The 15,687-nt window shown below is 39.3% G+C and overlaps 1 protein-coding gene across 4 annotated transcripts in view; it reads left to right on the top strand.

Annotated features, from left to right (window-relative positions):
• RIMS2 (regulating synaptic membrane exocytosis 2) overlaps window positions 1-15,687 on the top strand; it is a 464,483-nt gene that overhangs the window by 71,491 nt on the left and 377,305 nt on the right. For 2 of the 4 annotated variants that reach the window (XM_042462971.1, XM_042462968.1), the window contains exon 3: window positions 2,197-2,208. The exons of the other annotated variants lie outside the window; for them this stretch is intronic. In XM_042462971.1, the coding sequence (XP_042318905.1) occupies window positions 2,197-2,208 (12 nt within the window). The remainder of the gene's footprint in view (window positions 1-2,196; window positions 2,209-15,687) is intronic. 4 annotated transcript variants of the gene reach the window in all.

Consider the following 15,687-nt stretch of genomic DNA (forward strand, 5'->3'; position numbering starts at 1 on the left):
GACCGACGATCTGCGTCTGAGCATCGACAGGGGTAGTGTGACCCTGTTGGTGCTCCTAGACCTCTCAGCGGCTTTCGATACTATAGATCACGGCATCCTCTTGGACCGCCTGAGGGGGTTAGGTATCAGGGGCACTGCTTTGCAGTGGTTCCGGTCCTTCCTCTCGGGTCGGTCCCAGAGGGTGCTGCTCGGGGACTGTAGCTCCAGTAAGAGGAACCTCACTTGTGGGGTTCCTCAGGGGGCTATTTTGTCCCCGATGTTATTCAACATCTATATGAAGCCGCTGGGTGAGATAATAAGGAGTTATGGTGCTGGGTGTTATCAGTACGCTGATGACACCCAAATCTATTTCTCCATGTCTCGTTCGTCGGCCACGAATTCCAATGGCATCTCTTCTCTCAATGAATGTCTTCAAGCGGTAATGGGCTGGATGAGGAAAAACAGATTGAAGCTGAATCCAGATAAGACGGAGGTGCTCACGGTAGCGGCCCCGAAACCAAGAATTGGGTTGCAACCTCCAGTCCTGGATGGGGTCACACTCTCCTCCAGTGACTGTGTTCGTAGTCTGGGGGGTGCTCCTCGACTCGTCGCTCCTGATGACAAATCAGGTAAATGCGACGGTCAGGAGCGCCTGCTATCAGCTTCGGCTGATATGCCAGCTGCGCCCTTTTCTGGAAGTAAGGGACCTCGAAACTGTTGTGCACGCACTGGTAACCTCACGCCTGGACTTCTGTAATGCACTCTACATGGGGCTACCCCTGTGCTTGACTCGGAAATTACAGCTGGTTCAAAACATGGCAGCCAGGCTTGTGTCAGGTACATCTAGGAGGGACCACATTACTCCGGTTTTGAGGTCCCTCCACTGGCTGCCTATTAGCTTCCGGGCCCAGTACAAGGTGTTGGTTATTACCGTTAAAGCCCTAAATGGCTTGGGTCCAAGCTATCTCAGGGACCGCCTCCTCCCGTATAATCCTCCCCGCGCTCTCCGGTCCTCTGGGAGGAACTTACTGCAGCCTCTAAAATCTAGGCTTGCGGCGACCTCCCAGAGGGCATTTTCTGCTGTCGCCCCCAAACTCTGGAACGACCTGCCGAATGAGATCCGTCAGTTGACATCATTAGACAGCTTTAAAAAAGCTGTCAAGACGGATCTCTTCCGGCAGGCCTTTCCAGATTAACCATCCCGGCCTGGGCTCCCTGATCCCCTCTTTCCTCTCATGGCCCCATCTTCAGTGATGGTTGAGGATCTCCAGAGGGACACCAGGGTTTTTAGTTTGTCTTAACTATATTTTATGTTTTGATATTGTGTTTTTAATCTGTCATATTTTTTAATACTTTTATAAGGAGGGGAGGGATTATAATGTTTTTAATTTTATATTTTACTCTGTTATAATCACTGTTGTCAACCGCCCGGATTGGTTCGCCACAGGGCGGTATACAAATAAATATTATTATTATTATTATTATTATTATTATTATTATTATTATGATCATCCCTTGTCGAAATGCTGGAGGAGAAGAGGTAGGGGAGAAACATGCTTATGTGTAGTATTTCATCCACACAAAGCAACTGTGTAATTCTAAAACTATCTATAGCAGTGTTCAGACATAACTAAAACTTTCAGTCATTAATTAGAATCATGTCCAGACAACTTTTATGTAGATGAAGAGTCTGCTGTTTTTGGAGGACTGAGATATTGAAGTTTAATGCATGGGCCCTGAAATGGGCCTGTTGCGTTCCAAAACGGGGGCGCGCACGGAACGGGATGGGGCTAGGAACGCATCTTACTGCACAAGGGAATGTCGCTGCTGCCGCCAGGTGTTCCAATCGCATCCTACATCTGTTCCAGAGGGCGCGATTTCTGAGAACTGTTAAAGCGTTCTCAGAAATCGCGCCCTCTGAAACGGATGTAGGATGCGATTGGAATGCCTGGCGGCCCCTGTTTTAAAATGCAACGGGCCCATTTCAGGGCCCGTGCAATCAACTTAATTGGTTATTTTTTCTGGGCACTCCATTGTTTATTTCCTGTAAGCTCATAGACCTCTTGCAATTTTATGTTTTATGTAGCTCTTTGTATTCTGTGTACTAACAGATACCACTATGTATATGTGTATATTTTCTAGAGTAGAAGTAACTTTCTTTTTCTCTTTTGTCTTTTCCTGTTCTTTCTCACTTGCTTTCATGGATATGCTCTCCAGGAGGATAAAGTGGTTAGAACCTTTTTTTCCCTCAGATAATTTGCTTTTTACTATTTTGTGTTCAAATGGTTATGTTATTGGTTTGTTGAGGTGCAATTATGAGATGGTGTGCCATTTAGAGTTTAATAGCTCTATGGGAACATAGGTATTTGCTTGGTTTTCCTGTAGTAAGTATGTGTGCGAAGAGGATGTACACATCGCCAAGCACTGGGTATGGGGACATACAGAGCACATTTACCATTGCACAGCAATTAACTATTTATTTATTACTAAATATCTACAGCTTTTTACTGCATGTTCATTGCATGTTTTAAAATATAAGTCACTCCTTCACACCACATATTTACAGCAGCAAGTAAGACACACAGATATGGTATATCTGTGGTATTGTGTAGTGCAACAGCTATAACTAAGGTTAATACTGTATTATTTAAATTTTACATATGATACGAACTTTAGTTTTAGATTTTACATATGATATGTACAGATGTGTGCAGTATAGTGAGCATGTTTGAAGAATTAACAGTCAACTCAGCACTAATTGTTTTTCTCTTGAACATTACAAAAGGGGGGGGGGGTGTCATAGGAATCTAACTTTATTGTGGCTGTTGTAATAGACTCATAATTAGTAGCCTAGTTAATCCCATGAGCTATCTGAGCTTCAGCAACTTAAAGTTAGTTGCTTGCTGCAAATGGTTTATAATTTAATCTAACAATGCAGACATAAATGTACTTGTTAGTGAGTAAAACCCACAAACACATTTATATTTACTTATAAGGATATATGCACAGGATTGCTATGCCCATGATGATGAAGTGACAAAAAGCTTAGAGATGCTATTCAGTGAATATAATGTGAATAGATGTGATCAGGCTTTAATACGTAAAACTAATGTACATATTTATGATCTACTGCACACACCATATGATCAATAATATTAAAACAAGAACAGTATGCATGCATATTTAAAGTATCTTACCTGGCTTGTTTGAAGGGGAGAAAAACTTTATCTGCATGACACATATGCTAAAATACACCATTAAATGGCATTTATAAAGCATTCACTCCTTCCCATTTTCAGCCAAGAGAAAACATGAAAAGCTTATAGTAGTATGATAAATATAGTGTTCTATGATTGCTACTGTATTTTATTTTTATTGAAACTGCAAAGAGAGAAAATGGCTGTGGCAAATGTTTATATTGTTTAGTACTAGAGACTCTCTTGCTGCTGTCTGTCATACCTTGTGCAAGTAACATCTGAAGTAGAAAAAATATACACAAGAGCAAATCCTGAGTGAGCTGGGCCTAAGGCCTAAATCCAATTGCTAGTCCAAAATGGATTAGATCCACATAATGAGTTGCTGAATGGTAAATCAACACTATTTAGGTTTGAATGGCTTAGGTAATTGGTCTAGTTGGGACTAGTGACTGGATTTAAGCCAGAGCTTTTAGTTGTTGAAGACATTCTCTTGAACTTATTATGATATAAATAAAAGTCCACAAAGGGATGGTACATGAGAAGCTAGCTTCCAGCCACCTTGGAGACATGGCATATGCACGACACACACCGTCATGATGCCCAGAAGCCAGCTTCATGTCGCCTGCCACCTGGCTGCCCAACTGGTTCCGCGCACTCCAGCGGTGCTGCATTTAGACACTGCACACTGCTGGAGCACCATGAAGCTGCAGTGGGGTGGAAGAAGCTGGATTTTTTCCAGTAAAAAAAAGGAGCGGCATTTTGATGCTTCTTTTTGGGCTGGCAAAAACGTGGGTTCTGACCGCAGCGTGTGGTTGCCGCAGCCCCAAACTGACTTTCTCAGAGATGGCTTCAAGCCGCCCCTTTGGGGTGGTCTGTTACGCCCCTAAGGTGCATCTGTACTGTAGAAATATGTACTTTGACATCACTTTAATTGCTATGGCTCCACCCTACAAAATCCTGGGATTTTAGTTTGGTGAGGCACCAGCACTCTTTGGCAGAGAATGCTAAATATCTTATAAAGCTACACATGCCAGGATTCCATAGGATGGAGATACAACACTTAAAGTGGTGTCAAACTGCATTGTTTTTTTAAAAAATGTAGATGAACCCTAAAAGAGTTTTAGAATTTCTGACAGGAACTACAATATATATTCGACTATAAGTTGACCTCATGTATAAGTCGAGGGCAGGTTTTGGGGCTAAAATTATGGATTTTGATATGACTCATGAATAAGTCAAAGATAAAACGTATGTAACAAAGTCGAAGGTATTTAACAAAGGATGTGCAGAATGATTCTAAGGAAACCTATGCCAAACAACTTAAAAATTCCAGCAGACATAACTGTTTGTGTTCGACACTAAAGTGTAGATGGATGAGAGAGTAGAAGGTATCAGCGGTTTCAGGACACATTACACTTTTGCCTTTCAACAAGAAATGATTCTATTTTTTTAAAAATAAGAGTTAATGTAAAGTACTTACATTGACCCATGGATAAGTTGACTCAGGTTTTTTGGATCAATTTTTTAATTAAATTTTTTAGACTTATACATGAGTATATACAGTAAATAATTTATTGTGTAGATTTTGTTAACACAGTTGGCCCTCTGTATGCATGGATTCTGCATCCACAGATTCAACCATCCACGACTTGAAAATATTCCAAATATACAGTTGGCCATCTTTATCCACAGATTCTGCATCCATGGATTCAACCATCCAAGGCTTGAAAATATTGGGAAAAAATCCAAACAGTAAACTTTGATTTAGTCATTGTTTATAAGGGACACCATTTTACTCATCCATTGTATGTAATAGGACTTGAACATCCCTGGATTTTGTTATCCATAGAGAGTCCTAGAACCAAGTCCCAGAGGGGATACCAAGAGAGATGGGCCAGCCACAGGAGGCATGATGGTGAAGGCGCTCCCCAGTTTCTCTCATTTCAGTGTGCAAGAACATGAAAGCAAGATGCTTTCAGAAGGCTCCAAGCCATGAAAGTTCACTGTGGAGGGCATTTTGTAGCCAGTCATGTTCACAGAGACTCAAAACATTCACTCGGCTTTCCTGGTTTTATACAGTACAAATATTACTCAATGGTAGTGTAACCCCATCAAATAAGTAAGTACTGGATTATGTTGTAATTCTGATTTTCTGCCTTCCATTCCCTTGGCCTGGCAACTGGACAGGATTGGGGTGTGATCAGCAGCTGCTATGGAACGTCCGTGTGTTCGTGTCATGAATTTACAACAGAACAGAGAAAAAATGATGTGGCATGGCTTGTAGCCACAAATGCTCCATTTTGGTGTGTCCTTCCTTGCAGTGGGAGGGGACAGTGAAGACCACATTAGTTGTCGGGCCTTTGTGGGAGCCCCTCTATCTACACCTGGCCCAAGTTTTCCCCCTCTGTCTACACCTGGCTCAAGTCTTTGAAAAAAACTGATTTATTTTCACTAGGTGCATAAACCTGCCAAATCAAAGTCTTCACTTTTTGAATGGTAATTTCTAACACCACAAACCTACCTTGATCATCTGCTAAAACCAGTTCAGGAGCAAATTGAGGGGTTATAAATGAAACCTCTTCTTTTAATTGGTCCAACAGAAACAAATCCCCCTAATATTTTATAACTTAAGTATTTTACATGTATTTTCTTAATATGAATTTCATGTAATAAATTATGTCCTTTTAAAGAGTCTTAAAAAAGTAATATTTTTTCTTCAACCCATTCACATCCCAACACTTATATTTCTAATCCATTTTTAAGCAGAAGAGCCAGAAGGACTAGTCCCCAAAGCACTTTTCATTGGCATCCAGTTGTTTCTCTACTGCAATGGTTGCATCTCTGTGGATTTCTTCTTTGTAACATCTTGTCTATCTTCTTCCAAATCCTTCTTAAATCTTTCCAAAACTTTGCTTGCTTTATGCACTGAATTCACTCTATATCTTTATATCTATATTCATTATCTATATTGTTTGAAAGTGACAATAATTCCTTATAATTTGTCCCATTTTACTGGAATCCTTCTTGGTTTAAGCTTCTCATTCAAAAAGAACCAGTCCTTTTACACAATATGTGTATTGGAATTTCCTTAAAAACAGTAATAGATTACTCATCAATTGGTAAACTGTTTTCATAATGCTGCTGCAAAATCTGAATCTTGTTGATTTCATAGTAAAATTAACTATAATATCCCCTAGCAATGTTGCATAATGAGAATTTGATTTGGTAGCCATGGTCGACATGCATCTCCATATTTGACGCTTCATGTTAAAAAAAACCCTGCCAAACTGTAGTCATATTTTCTTGATGAGTACTGTCCTCCACATCTCTAAAACTTAAATGAAGTTCTTTTTTTTTTAAAAAAAATCAATCGCTAAATTATCCAACTTTTTCTGCATCTCAAGGTTCATTAGATCTGATTTTAATTTCATTCTCAAATTCTCTTGTCAAATCTGCTGTCATTTGAGCCATCTGCCCTTTTATTAATTTAAATTCTTCCACCACTCTATGAACAACATCAAGAGATCCAGATCTAAAGCAGCTCAGCATAACACAGTTCTTACTTCTCTTTTCAGCAGTAGCTTCACATCAGCAGTAACAGCATCCCTCTCATAAGACTGAGGGGTCATGCAGACCGGCAGCTTGGACTGGCCTTTGGAACGGAAGTTCTGTTGTCCTCAGTAGCGGTGCGGCTGTGTACACACACCACCACTGGGGACAATGAGGGCTGTCCCTAATGGAGATGCAGCCAAGTGCACATGCTCATCATTGAAGTCTTGTTGTCCCTAATGGTGGCACGACTGCCTGCATGTGCCACCATTGGGGACAATGAAACTTGAGCATTCATGGATTTTGGTATCCATGGGGTGGGTCCAGAATGGATTCCCCATGGGTACCCAGGGCCAACTGTATTTTATCCTTCTACTGTGGCCTGATGAATTATCTACTGGTGATGACAGGCAAAGAAGTCTTCAACATTAAGTGTAATAGTATAGTACAGAATATTATATGATCGATCATAAGTCTTGTATAAAGTATAGAGTTACCTTTTCATTTGATAATGAAAAGAGATAATTATTCTTATCTCTGACTGAGACTTCTGAGTCTTTAAAATAATATATGACTTGCTTGAAACAAAGTTTGTACTTCATAACACTAAAATAAGACCACTGATGTGTGTGTGTGCATTGCATGTGCGCCTTTGTGTGTCTGTGTTCATATGCACATACATAGTTTCTAGCTTAGATCAGGCATCTGGCTCCATCCTGGCTTCTGAGGGAGAGAGAAGGTAGGTCAATCCCATCAGGCCTCCCCAAAGGAACTGAGCCCTTCCCAGAAGGCTTCTGGCTCCATCCTCCACTCCCTTCCCCTTTTGTGTCATGTCTTCTTAGATTGTAAGCCTGAGGGCAGGGAACCGTCTAATTAAAAGATTGTATATACAGTGCTGTGTAAATTTACAGCGCTATATAAATAAAGCTTAATAATAATAATAATAATAATAATAATCAGTCAATGTCTTTTTGATTCTTTTATATGCATAACGTATGCCCAGAGATACAAATTCGAATCAGTTGACCTGGGTGCAGGTTAGACTCATGTAATCTCACCTCGATCCACAGGGAGAGGTGGGAAAATACAAATAAAAATTATTATTATGATTAAGTAACTTCTGTAAATCAACTTGCCTTGACTCTGGCAATAAATGACACAGTGATTCGATTCAACTCATGACTTGCATATTTTTAGCTGCCGAGCATGGGATGCCTTTAGGTTCCTTTAGGATCAAGGCAAGAGGTTCTTTTAATATCAAAAGCAATAACCACACCTGTTGGAACGATCTAAAACTTTATTGCCAACTTACATAGAAAAGGCTATATGGCAAGGATACAGGAAAAAGTATCTGAATAGTCTCACATTCCTTCAGCTGCTGGGAGCTCAGGTACAACAGCAGAGACACACCAGGCCATTGATGTGCAGCACCTATATTGTCCTGGTCTGCACCAAGCTCTCTTATGACAATTCTTAAGGGTTTCTATAAGCAAAGCTGCACTGGATTATATGCTACTTCTGCACTTCTACTAAAGCACACCTGTTCTGTGCCCTTAATTACATCCACATTTCGTCTAATCATCTAAACAACTTTTACTACATATATAACAGAATGACTATATCTACACTTAGCATTCTGGGATGTGCCCTGGCAGACAGCTAATAGATTCATAGAATCATAGAGTTGGAAGAGACCACAAGGGCAATCCAGTCCAACCTCCTGCCATGCAGGAAATCTCAATCAAAGCGTCCCCGACAGATGGCCATCCAGCCTCTGCTTAAAGACCTCCAAAGAAGGAGACTCCACTACACTCCGAGGAAGGAGTGTGTTCCACTGTCGAGCAGCCCTTACTGTCAGGAAGTTCTTCCTAATGTTGAGGTGGAATCTCTTTTCCTGTAGCTTGCATCCATTGTTCTGGCTTTTAGACTCTGGAGCAGCAGAAAACAAGCTTGTTCTCGCCTCAATATGACATCCCTTCAAATATTTAAACAGGGCTATCATTTCATCTCTTAACCTTCTTTTCTCCAGGCTAAACATTCCCAGCTCCCTAAGCCGTTCCTCATAGGACATGGTTTCCAGACCCTTCACCATTTTAGTCACCCTCCTTTGGACACGTTCCAGTTTCTCAATGTCCTTTTTCAATTGTGGTGCCCAGAACTGGACACAGTATTCCAGGTGGGGCCTGACCAAAGCAGAGTACAGTGGCACTATTACTTCTCTTGATCTAGAGACTATACTTTTATTGATGCAGCCTAAAATTGCATTGGCCTTTTTAGCTGCTGAATCACACTGTTGACTCATGTTCAACTTGTGGTCTACTTGGACTCCTAGATCCCTTTCACATGTTGTCTCGTTCAGCCATATTGTGCCCTCTAATACAAATTTTCTTCATACCAAGGCGATATGAAGGATAAACATGCTGCCAAGGTTGTAAGCAAAGCCAGCCAAGGTGTGAAGTACAAAGGTTTCTGGGGAAAATATGCTAAAAGTCAGGTATAATGGAAAAATTCTCACATGGCACCTAAACCTCCTTGTACAATGCTCTTCCAGTGATCTACACTACAATTGAATATCCAGTACTATGTATCAGAAAGGTTGCAACTGATTTTTGGGTATTGTCATTTCTAATGTCAAATTTGTATCCATTTATCTTCTTGTGCAGAGACTGTACTGTTTGCTCAATGTAGAGTGTGCAGGGGCATTGCCAGTGTTATGTACTGGATTAGTTGTCAACTCTGCTCTACACATATAACTTCAAAAAGGACAGAATTCACCCCGATACTGTACAGGGCACAACATGGTATAAAATTTAATATGGGTGAACTGTGAGATAGAGTTTGTCAGCAGAAAACTGGCTACAGTACATGTCAGCATGGGGAGAATTCCAGGTGGTCTGGAATGTAAACAAGATAAGGAAAACACTTGCACACTTGAAGCATTTGTGCCTTCCCTCAAGAAGGGAAGAGAACAGTAGATTTGGAAGGAAGACAAACCATGATATGTATTCTAGCAGGGACAGGTGGGATAATAAACACACCTACCATACCACAAGTCTCTATGTCATCTGGATAACAGATATTGTATACCTCAGTTGTAGTTTATTTTTATGTGTCAGCTGACAAACTGAATGGGTATAAGGAGAAGATAAAAAAGAAACCTAGAGAGAGTTCTTACCAGACTGCCTTTGAGCAAGTCTCCCACAAAGAAGTGTGTTGTCCCTGACAACCATGCTATTCTTGATAACCTGATAGTCCCATAATTGGCCTGGATATGCTGCCCAAACATGCCGTGATACAGTAAGGCTATAAAATAAAGACATATCCAGGATGGATTTGATTTAAATCAAATTGATTTAATCACAGTTAAATCACAGTTTAAATCACTACTCAGAAAGTCTTGATTTAATCATGTGATTTCCCCCCGCGAAGGGTACTCTTCCTCGCTATAAGCTTAATATCTATTTTCTGCATACATAGATTTGCAAAAGAACACTGGGATTGTGATCCCAAGAGATACAAATTCACAGTTTTGAGAACTGCAAAACCAAGCATCTGTTGTAATATCCTCAGGACAGAAAAACTGCCCAGTAATCTTAGAGACTCCTCTGGAAGAGCATGACATTGTGGATGGATTAATGGAATCATAGACCAAATAAAATGTAAACATTGCTTGAATATACATTCTCATGCTACTTAATTAAAAATGAATCCTGATTTCATGATGAATAAGTTTGGAATCATAACGTGTCTTAAAGAGAAAACCATCTTCAGATAGATTTTTCTTCAAAAAGCATTTAATTAAAAAAACTGATTTCAATGAGAGAAATAAAATCTGATTTAAATTTAAAAAAATCTGATTTAAGTATAAAAAAGACAATTTCCTTAAAAAAATCATTGATTTTTATCCACTCCTGAGTGGTCCTTACTATGCTTGTAAATGATACTTGCTATATGATCTGTAAGTTAATGATGTAATAGATGCTATTATAAGTTAATCACATAACAAATGCTGTTTAGGGTTAATAATACTCAAGGAGATTAAAGCTGTCTAGTCAGTTTTACTGGGCGGTCTGTTTCGGCCCAAAGTGGCAAAGACCCACTTGGGTTTGAGAAGGGAAGGACTGAAGTGGGGTAGATGGAAGAAGGGGAAAGGGAACATTTGTAAGCCAAGGATGAGATTTTTAGATGGGTCAGAAATGAGTTAGGTGAATAGAAAGTGGGTGGGAGTATTTGCAAGGATAAGAATTGAAGCTGGGACAGGAGTAAGAGAGGTGACTACAACAACTCTCTCTAAATGTCTAGAAATGAATGGAGCAACAATTCTTTATCCCAATTCCTGGATTCTAAAAATAGTGACTAGCTGCATAATTAAGCACTCTGGTTTTAAATGTGTGATAAATGATAGCAATCTTGGTTCTCCTTTTAGACAGGAAGACCAGAAGTGCCCTTCTTTCTTACTGTTCTTCAGTACTCTACTCTTTAAGACTGTGGTCTCTGGTGCACCTCTTTCATGTTGAGTGTAGCCTGTGGGGGAACAGACATGCTTATCAAAAAGGAAGCCATACCCAAGCCCAAACCCTGAAAGGAGAGAGAATTGTGGACTGAGGATGTATTTGAGGAGCCCAATTCTGTCCAGTGATCGTGGCAGCTAAGGAGCTGGAGAGCATCCCTCCCCACCCAAGAAATATCATGATAAGGATAGTACCCATATTTTCACAATTACCCACTTTAGACAAATCTACTAGAGCTGAACAACAGAAGATGATTGAACTTACATTTGCCCAGAATAGCATCCTGTAAAACAGCATGACTGTTAGGGATAAAATCTAGGTTAGTTGTATAGCCAAGCTAGAATCCTGTCATCTGATACTGAGTGGTATTGTAACAGTACATTGAAACACGTGTAGTGTTGCTATGATGGTTAATTTTTCTTTAAATACCAAGCCACAAATATAGCGTTTGCCATATTCTCTGCTCTTTCAGTATAACATTCCTTCTATTAAGTTAGAACATTCCTTCTATTCAGTTAGAAAGACCAGTGATCCAAATAGTCTAGGATTACCTGCCCTGCCTGGCATTGGATTGCATGGATTCATGCTGTGGTCTTCACCCAAAGTACCCCATGATGTTGTTAATTAGAGAAATCTCGGACATTATACATGAAAAATATTTGTTGTACATCTGAAATAAAGCTCCTCCCTCATAACGCCATTCGAGGAATACTCTAAAAGCTTTTTAGTTACAGAGCCTGAATGTTAAATTGAGTTGGAGTGTTAAGTTATATTTACCACCTGGTGAGCCATTCAGAAATGATATCAAATGCTGTTAGGTTTCAGGCATGGGCCTTTACCAAAGTTAGCTAAGCAAATCCCTTGTTTTAGCCACAGGTGTGTAACAGCACACCTAGGATTTTATTGAGCACAGTTGGACATTGTGACACAGCAGGAGTCTATAAATATTTAATAAGATAGATTTGGCTTCAGGTGCTGGAAACCAGTGCTGATATATATAAATAATGAAGACCATGCTAGTAAGAGAGTAAAGCAGAAAATATATCTAGGTATTTTTTTGTTCCTGGCTGCATGCTTATACAGTACTCTATGGCTGGTAAAGACCAGCTGATTGAAAACTTTGGGATTTACTTGGAAATATTCTTGCTACAACTGGATCAACACCCTTTTTAAAATAGTAAATTAATGCTTTATTTTGTTTTGAATGGTAATTTATGGTACACATATTTTTTTCCTCTTATTGGAGATGCTACATCAAGACAATAGGCTTAAGAAGAACAACATCATGCTAATTTTTAATGGATTTTGGATATAAACACTTTCCAACACACCATCATTTTATTTTTTAAATATCTATTGTGTTTTACCAAGGATTTTTTTTGAATTGCATACTATAAGAAATAGAATATTACTAATTAACTGGTTTTAGTAATAATAAGATGCCTGCAGACATGAAGAAACAGTAGAGAAGAATGGCTTTCAGGTAGCTATGTTCACCCTCTTAATTTGTATTTGTGAATTGCTATATTAACATATTTCTATGATAATTTGGTCAGTAGTGGTTATCTAAAGAGCTACATTTTTATACGTGTTAGGAAAGCTACTGGAGCTTTCAATTAATGATAAGCATGGTGAGTACAAAATCTAGAGTTTTTTGTCTCTTTCAAATATTCTGCCTCGGATACTCAATATGTTATATAACATTTATATAGTTATATAGTAAAAAGGTTAAATTATGCTATCTGCAGCAAAGGCCCCAAATAATGTTAATTTATTTTCTTCTTATACAGTGTAGTTGGCAAAGAGACTTGGTATTTGATTAAATATTGATTATTGTTATATACAGTTTGGTAGAGGTTTTGCAATATATTAATTTCTCCAACCTCCCTAAGTTCCTGAGTATATCATTCAGCTGTAAAATACTTTGAACAGGCACACATGCATGACTGTAACTTGATCATTTTTATTGTTATGCCTGCATGGAATGATTAATATATTGCAAAAGTTGTAAAATTCAGAATCCAAATTAAATTATGTCCGTAAATAACAACAATGCATCTAAGCAGAGCATTAAACGTTTAGGAAGATATTCTTGTCAACAATTCTAATCGGAATTCTTATGCATTAAGAATCAGTCTGATAGCAAATTTAAACAGACTCAGAATTTGAAAACAATTGGTCTCTGTTTGCTGAATCCAGAGAGCATTTGCACTGTACCTGCTGAAGTAGGTGGGCACTTCAGTCCTTGTTACATAAACTAGTGAGGCGGTATAGAGATAGTGCATATTTTGTGCACAATAGGTCCCATGTTCAATCTGTGGCTAGGAAACAAATGTTGCTTGAAACACTAGAGAACTTCTGCCAGTCAGTGTCAACAACTCTGAGCTGAAGAGAACAATGGTCTGACTAAATATAGGAAATTTCTAGTAGTGATAATGTGTATATTGTTTATTTTAAATCCATTTTGGTACTGTTACTGTGCCCAAACATTTGCTTAGGGTATAGACGATAGGTCTGTGTTAGTATGAAAGAGAATCAATTAGTTTTTGGAAGAATGAGGTTTTATCCTTTTTTTCTAAGATACATGATAATCTGAACAATAGTGAGAACCACTTCTGATGGCCTTCCCAATGTATCATCACTGACTAATAGCTATCCTAACTGTGAATGACGGGGACTGTATTTCAAAGCACGAGGAGGACACTGTGGTGGGGAAAGCTGCTGGAGAAACAGTGTGATCTGTAAATTATCTAAGACATTAAGTGGAGCATGTGATAACTTAACTAGAGTGTGAGGCCAATTTACGTAGGCTTTCCACAAGACATACATTAGCATTTGCAGTGATAAGCACTGCAGTATTTGAAGGGAAGATGCTTCTGTAAATATTCAGAGGATAATACTTTCTAGGGAGCTGAATCCAATTGTGGTTCCAACATGTTTCCACATATACCCAAGTGTTTGTGGATATGTGCTTCAGCATTTGTTCTGTTTCAAGTATGAAACAATGCTGAAAAACTTTAGAATTACTTGCTTGTGAATTAGGAATAGTAATACATTCCCTTGCTTTTCACTCCTAAACATTTCTTCTTCTAGAAGAAAAAAACATAGGAAAAACTGTTCATGACTTGTTCAGTTCTAAGTAAACTGATCCAAAGGAAGAAAGATAGATGCTGTGTTGTTTATTTTCTGGAATAGTGTATTGTTAACTGTTCTCTGTGATGAGCTAGTTCATGGGCGCCAAGAACATCTCTTTTCATTACTTCATCAGCCACCCACTCCTCAATTGCCAATTTCTTTAGTAACCTTGATTGAATACATGGCATATAGATTGACATTTGAGCTTAAAATAGAGGCTCCAATTTTTTTTTATTTTAAAATTGTGCCTGTCACAGGAGAATTCCAAAATCCATTTTCTGTGTCCAGAAAGAGAACCTAGATGTTGTGCCCTGTGGTGCACAAATGCAGATGCAAATCTCTCTGGAAGCCAAGATGACTAGACAGAGACTGTCATACTTTGGCCACATCACGAGAAGACACTACTCACTGGAAAAAACAATAATGCTAGGAAAGGTACAGGGAAGCAGAAAGAGAGAAAGACCACATGCTAGATGGATGGACTCTATTAAGGAGGTCATGGGTATGAATATGCAGGACCTGAGAAGAGCAACGGAGCATAGGGAGTCTTGGAGATGTCTCATCTACAGGGTTGCCATGGGTTGAGATCGACTTGAGGGTGGATAATAACAACAAAACACTTTTGTGTGGTAAGTGCTTGGGACACAAAGCATTAGTACTTTTACTAGTGGAAGAGACTGAGGACTGTTGCACATACCTGTCGGATCCATGGTGACTATGTGACATGATGAACAGGGTGATTGACTTATTTATCACAAATAGAAGCCATCATGTTGTGTACCACTTCACCACACACCTCGATTAGGGCTGACTAGTAACTTGTGAAATTACTGGTTCTCCCTGAGGGAGATAAGACAGCCATTGATCACAGAGCAGGGAATCATCAGAAGCACAAAAGAAGAAGAAACAAACAGGCAAAGAACCGAATGCTCCCATCATCCAGTGAATCAGACATGACCCAGACAAAGAGTAAGTTTGTTTCTGATCCCCAGCACAAACCCAGATACAATTTGGAAGAAATGTAGTTCAAGTCTATATGGTCCAGTCGCAAGAGGAATAAACTGAAGAGGGACTTTATGGAGCATGAGAGAGAGAGCAGGGAATCATCAGAAGCACAAAAGAAGAAGAAACAAACAGGCAAAGAACCGAATGCTCCCATCATCCAGTGAATCAGACATGACCCAGACAAAGAGTAAGTTTGTTTCTGATCCCCAGCACAAACCCAGATACAATTTGGAAGAAATGTAGTTCAAGTCTATATGGTCCAGTCGCAAGAGGAATAAACTGAAGAGGGACTTTATGGAGCATGAGAGAGA

This window comes from Sceloporus undulatus, chromosome 4, assembly GCF_019175285.1.
Source record: "Sceloporus undulatus isolate JIND9_A2432 ecotype Alabama chromosome 4, SceUnd_v1.1, whole genome shotgun sequence".
Taxonomy (NCBI): domain Eukaryota; kingdom Metazoa; phylum Chordata; class Lepidosauria; order Squamata; family Phrynosomatidae; genus Sceloporus; species Sceloporus undulatus.